Source organism: Danio rerio, chromosome 25 (assembly GCF_052040795.2).
Source record: "Danio rerio strain M-AB ecotype USA chromosome 25, GRCz13ab, whole genome shotgun sequence".
Lineage (NCBI taxonomy): Eukaryota > Metazoa > Chordata > Actinopteri > Cypriniformes > Danionidae > Danio > Danio rerio.
The window spans coordinates 19,186,501-19,192,500 of record NC_141045.1 but is presented as its reverse complement, the minus strand read 5'-3'; the positions used below and the strand labels follow the sequence as shown (position 1 = coordinate 19,192,500).

Sequence of the window (6,000 nt, the reverse complement as noted above, 5' to 3'; positions counted from 1 at the left end):
AAAACCTGTTTACAAAAAGTGGTTTAATAAAGACACACTGCAGATCAAAATATTTGCAGATATAACCAATATGAGGATATTTTTTGTTTGTGTGTGCAGGCTCAGGTTGAGAGCGATGGACCCACTGTAGATTCTCTTCAGAAGAAGATTCGTAAGTTGGAGCATGAGTTGGACAGGAAGAGCATCTCAGAGCCTGCAGACAAGAGGAGCACCCTGAAGGAGGACAAGGTGAACTTGAGTTAAACAGTTGAAAGTGAAATAATTGAGAACCAAATGTCAGAAAGCTTAAAGACGCCTTTATATTTGTTCCTTTTTATGTTTATAAGTTGTTATTTGAATGTTGGAGCTAATTGTCTTCCATATCTACATTTAAAGGAGCCCTATGTAAGGACTTTTATGCCTCAGAGCATTCTCGGGCAACAAATACTAAAGTTTATTAACACAAGCTATGATCCTGTCTGAAGATGTGAATTAGACCGATGCTCAAAACTGAAACATTGCATAAAACATTTGCAAATAAAGCACCAATTCCAACCAATGACAAAATCCTCACTTCATAATAAACAGGAGCCAAACACCAAAAAGAAAAATGGATCCTGCTGCTGGAGAAGCCACTGTGGGTCTTTATTCTTATATAATAAATACAACTCAGAAGACTAAACATAATGATCACACAATGGCTTTTGGAGGTGTGAGCCATTCGTTGGGAGTGCAGCTGCTCAAGATTATACTAGGAGGTAATAATAATGAACCACTTTGATGATAGACTTGGGCTGAAGGATTTTAGAATGACCAAAACAACACTTCAGATGTTTTACAATGTGGTTGGTCTGTTTGTTTGTCTTAATACCATCCCATAATGCCATTAATGTTCTGTTAAAATTAAATCCTGTCTTTTTTTGTTGTTATTCGTGCATGAATTAATGCAAAACTGTGTTTCCATAATAGTTTTTTTTTATTATCGGATAAAATATAGTCTATATTCTTGAAATTTAAATTTAGTTTAAAATCAAAATGGTTAATAAGCCTATCCACATCACTATGATCAGGTTCTTTCCTAATTGCTGTTTTCTTTTTTTAATACTGCTTTCATTTTTGTTTTGTTTGTTATTGAGAGGAAAATGTGTATTTCATTTTTATTCTTCTCTAGGACTTTAAGGGATTGTTCACCTAATGACACAATTTACTGTTTCAAGTGGTTCCAGTTAAGTTTCTTTCTTCTGTTGAACACATAATTTTTTTGAACACAAGATATTTTAAAAACGTTAGAAACCTGCAGCTATTGGATTTCCTAGTAGGAAAAACAAATGCTATGGAAGTCAATGGTTACAGGTTTACACTATTTTCTAAATAAATACTTTTGTGTTCAACAGGAAAGTAAGATGAATAATGATGTCAGAATTTTCAGTTTTGTGTGAACTATCCCTTTAACTACCTTTTTTTTCATTGTTTTAATATTGTTATTTTTTTTATTTTTGCAGTCCTCTAAAGAAGAAGTTGTGAGATGGGAGGAAGGTAAAAAGTGGCAGGCCCGGGTGGACAAAATGCGAAATGTTCTTAAGGAAAAGGAGAGAGAAGTGGATTCTCAGGCTAAACAATTAGCAACGATGAAGGAACTGTACAGCAGGTCTGTGACATTAATCTAATCACACAATGAGCAGATTTAAATGGTTTAAGGAACCTTAAAGGGATAGTTCATTTACTCACTCTTTGCTTATTTCAAACCTTTAAGAGTTTCTTTCATCTGTTAAACACAAAAGAAGATATTTTGAAAATGTTGACCTATAATTGTTGACTTCCATGGTATTTGTTTTTCTTACTGTAGTGGTCAAAGGTTACAGGTTTTTAGCTTTCTTTAAGTTCAACATAACAAAGAAACTCAAAGGTTTGAAACCACTTAAGGGTTAGTAAATAGTGAGTACATTTTCTTTTTTGTTGCGCTTAAAAAAAAAAAAAATTGTATATATGTGTGTGTGTGTGTGTGTGTGTGTGCGTGCGTGCGTGCGTGCGTGCGTGCGTGCGTGCGTGTGTGTGTGTTTACATTATACAATAAATTAGGGATGCCCTGATCTTCATTTATTTTAAAAATGTATTTTCAACAGACAAGAAAGGATTATAACAAGACAGTATTTATTTGCAGTATTACACATCAAACTGCAGTGATTTGATTTTGGAGGCAACCACTACAACTGAATCACAATCTAAGCAAAGATGCAACAATATTATGTAAAATTACATTAAGAGGTAAATTTATGCCACACACAAAACATAAACAGCTGAATGAAAATGCAAAATGACATTCTGTAGTAGGTGACATTCAAGTAACGACAGCGATATAGCTTTTACTTAGTTACAGCTGTGAATAAAACAGTTCTGTGCTTATAAACGCTGGTTTAATATACATTATATAGAAGTAAGATGACAATAAAAGACTAAAAAAAATCTAAACTTATAAAGACAATTGTTTTCCCTCAAAAGACATTTATATCAAACTAGACCATAAGTTTAATGTTTAGGATTTACTCCTGATTTTGCCATATGTTGCAATGTTTTTCCATATTTTAATTTTTTTTTTTCTGTTTGGTGCATCCATGCTCCATCTGTTTACAAACGGGGAAAATGGTTTCTGATACGTTTAGAGCAGGGGTCACCAACCCTTTTCCTGGAGAGCTACCTTCCTGCACATTTCAGTTGCAAACCTGACCAAACACATCTGTTTGTTATTATCAAGTGCTGCTTTAGGTACTATTAATTGGTTCAGGTGTGTTTGATCAGGGTTGGGACTGAATTCTGCAGGAGGGTAGCTTTCCAGGAACAGGGTTGGTGACCCCTGGTTTAGAGCAAAAAAAGTCTTCCAAGTGTATCCCAATAATTCATTGTATGACAGCTTAACTTTAAAATTTATTACAAGAAAGAACAGAAGTTGAAGTTTCCCGCTCATGTTATTGTTGACCGATGTTTATGAAGGTTGGAGCAGGAGAAGGTGAGTCTGCAGAAGAAACTAAAGGGTAGAGGAGTGACCGCTGACCAGGTTGTTGGCGCACGAACTCTTGAGGCTGACAAAGAGATTGAAGAGCTTCACAAAAGGAATGCTGAACTGGAGCAGCAAATCAAAGTGATGAAGTGAGTTTTGCCTAGCAATCATTCCATTCTTCCCATTTGTGTCTAAGTTCAAATACATCAAATTTGTCAGCGTTATTCTGAGTAATGTTTAAAATTGATGGTTTTATAGGCAGCAGCAGGCTTTACCCCGTGATGCTGCGATGGAGGATATCACCATCAGAAACCGTTATCTTGAGGAGAGACTTTACTCAATGGAGAGTCGGCTATCTAAAGAGCCTCCATCCAGACCCTCTGTAGGTGCAACTTTTCAAATATTGTGCCATCATGAATTTCATCTCATTAACTTCACTTTCAGACTTCCTTTCATATCTGTTTCTTTCTCCATTCCTTCTGTTTTAACTCTGATAATAAAGGACAGACATTCAACATCACCATCTCAGCTTAGTTGGTCCTCAAAAGTTCGTTCTATGACTTTTGATGTAATCGAAGCTGAACAAACTCAGTCCTCATTATTAAATAGCACAGTTGTTGTAACTGAAAAGGAAATATCTGTTATAGAGGACAAACCAACTCAAACTTCCTTCAGAAGTATAGATATGGGCACAGCAGAAGTGAACCAAGATGATGAAAATGTAGCAAAGAATGAAGTGGATCTGGAACAAAAAGCTCTGATGAAGGATGACAAAACTGAGCAGAAAGAAAACAATAAAGAAAAAGGATCTGTTGAGAAAGACGAAGAGCAACCAGATGACACTCAAAGAGGGCAAGATGTAGCAGTTTTTGAATATGCTCAGGAAGAACTGAAGACTAATGATGAGGCAGAACAGCTTGAGTCAGAACTGACACATCGAGAGATGATGGAAAAACCTTTGGATGAAGATCAGCTGGAAGTTGAAAATGAAGAGACAAATGCAGAAGAAATGTTATACAGCACTATGAATCAAGCAGAGCTAGAGACACCAAAGGTTCTTCTTGAGGGTGATGAAGATTATGGGCAAGAGCCTGAAGAACTTTTGAAATGTGAATGTGATCCATCTGCCGAATCTAAAGAGCTTGACGAAGAAGAAACAGCTCTCAGCAATTCAACCACATTTGATGCCAAACTTGTCTCTGAACAACCAGCAATGGAGGAAAACAAGTCGTTTACTCCTGAAGCAGGTTTTAACCCTAATTTAAGTGAAGTTTCCCCTAGTAGAGAATTGAATGCAAACACTGAAAATGACATTCTTGGACATTTAAAAGCAAAGGTCACCAGGCTTAATGACAAAGAACATTCAATGAAAAGCAAAGCTCGAAAGGTACTTGAAGCATAGGTGTTCCCTCAGAGCTTCCAGCTTTCTCCACCCCATAACAGTGTTGGTTTTGAGTTTGTGTTGTTGTATTTAAAGACCTGCAGTGTCTGCTTTGCTGTTGTCCTTTAGTGCTTGCATTGCTCCCTCTCCTGTCTGCATCTAAAATATCTTTGTGGTTTGGGTATCGTTTAGCTGTGTGTTGTCAATAACTCTTTGTTGTTTCTACAGACATCTGGTCGAGGTTCTGATACCCCATCCCAAAGAGAGCATGAGTTCCAAAAGGAGAATCTCAGGTTGTCTACAGAAAACCTGGAGCTTCGTTTCCAACTGGAGCAAGCAAACAAAGACCTGCCTCGATTAAAAGTACTGTGAAATCTCTGTTATTAATAGCATGACTCTACTAACATGGACGGGGTATTTAGATGTTTACAAAGACTTTATAGATATGTTATAGAGATGCTGCTAAAAGATGATACACTTAACTAAATTTAGAAATTCTTGAGAAACAATGTAAATGCTCATTTTATTAACCACAGAATTTAGCCCCTTAATGAAAAAGCATGATATTGACCATATATAGAATGGTTGTTAATATTAATGAGCTCTGCTCTGACACATACACACACAGCATGATGTATTCTGAAATACACACGTGCAAAATAATCATACTTCATTAGTCAATAAAATATTTTTACAAATTGAGTAAATGCCTTGTTAACAATCTATTCAACTGAAGTGGTAGAGAGGTTTGGTGTAGCTGGATGGATGGAGTGATCTGTCTTTATGTCAACAGAAAGCATAATTTGCTCCTGAGTTGTATTTTGGATGACAAAAGAGATTTTGAAGCTTTTTTGTATTTTAAAGCTTTAACGTATTTGAAAACATAAACAGGAGTTAGTTTCAACCTCTGCATGAACAGATCTATTCACACAAGAAAATTACAATAAGAGCTGAGTGATAGCACAATGCATAAACTTGCATTAATCACTCAGCAGTTTAAAAATGTTTGTTGCTTCATTACAAACAAACACAGAAAACTATAAATATACACATTAAACTAGCAAAATATACTTTAAATAGACCTTATTGCTCTTTGAAGTTTCGCTGAATACATTTATAATCCGTATATCCTGCATTTTGCTATCTGACGAGCTGTGAGCACTTATACATGGTCTTACATGGCTGACTACTTCACAAAACTGCTCCTTTTTAGTCTCCCCACCTCTAAACGTATGCACTAAACTTAAAAAATAAGGAAATTTATAATTGTTTTAATCTCACTAGGAAACATGGCCATTCAAATGCAGCTTGGGACCATGTAATACGAATATTTTGATGATTAATGATTTTAGACTTTTGAGATCTACATGAGAATGAGGACTCAATTGGGTTCGGGGCTCTGAATACATAATTTTCATATACTGTTGTCTTAATATTCAGCTATGCCTAGGTATTTCGAGATTTTCATTCTGTGACACTTTATTCCCACACTACTCTGAATGACTATACCCATCCCCCACCCCCCTCCTTTTTTTTTTAATTACTGTAAAAATGTATTTTAATTAAACCTGCATTGTTTAACCTAAATGGTTAATCTACATTACATAATCTATTGTTTTTACCTTCCCACCCATTATAATGGCAG

General features: G+C 35.7%; 1 protein-coding gene across 13 annotated transcripts in view; it reads left to right on the top strand.

Moving 5' to 3' along the window:
• Nucleotides 1–6,000, top strand: part of cep290 (centrosomal protein 290) — a 66,018-nt gene that overhangs the window by 51,141 nt on the left and 8,877 nt on the right. For 7 of the 13 annotated variants that reach the window (XM_087310874.1, XM_087310872.1, XM_087310877.1 and 4 more), the window contains 6 exons: nucleotides 100–228; nucleotides 1,482–1,627; nucleotides 2,968–3,123; nucleotides 3,233–3,356; nucleotides 3,477–4,361; nucleotides 4,584–4,718. In XM_087310874.1, coding sequence (XP_087167000.1) covers nucleotides 100–228; nucleotides 1,482–1,627; nucleotides 2,968–3,123; nucleotides 3,233–3,356; nucleotides 3,477–4,361; nucleotides 4,584–4,718 — 1,575 coding nt within the window. 13 annotated transcript variants of the gene reach the window in all.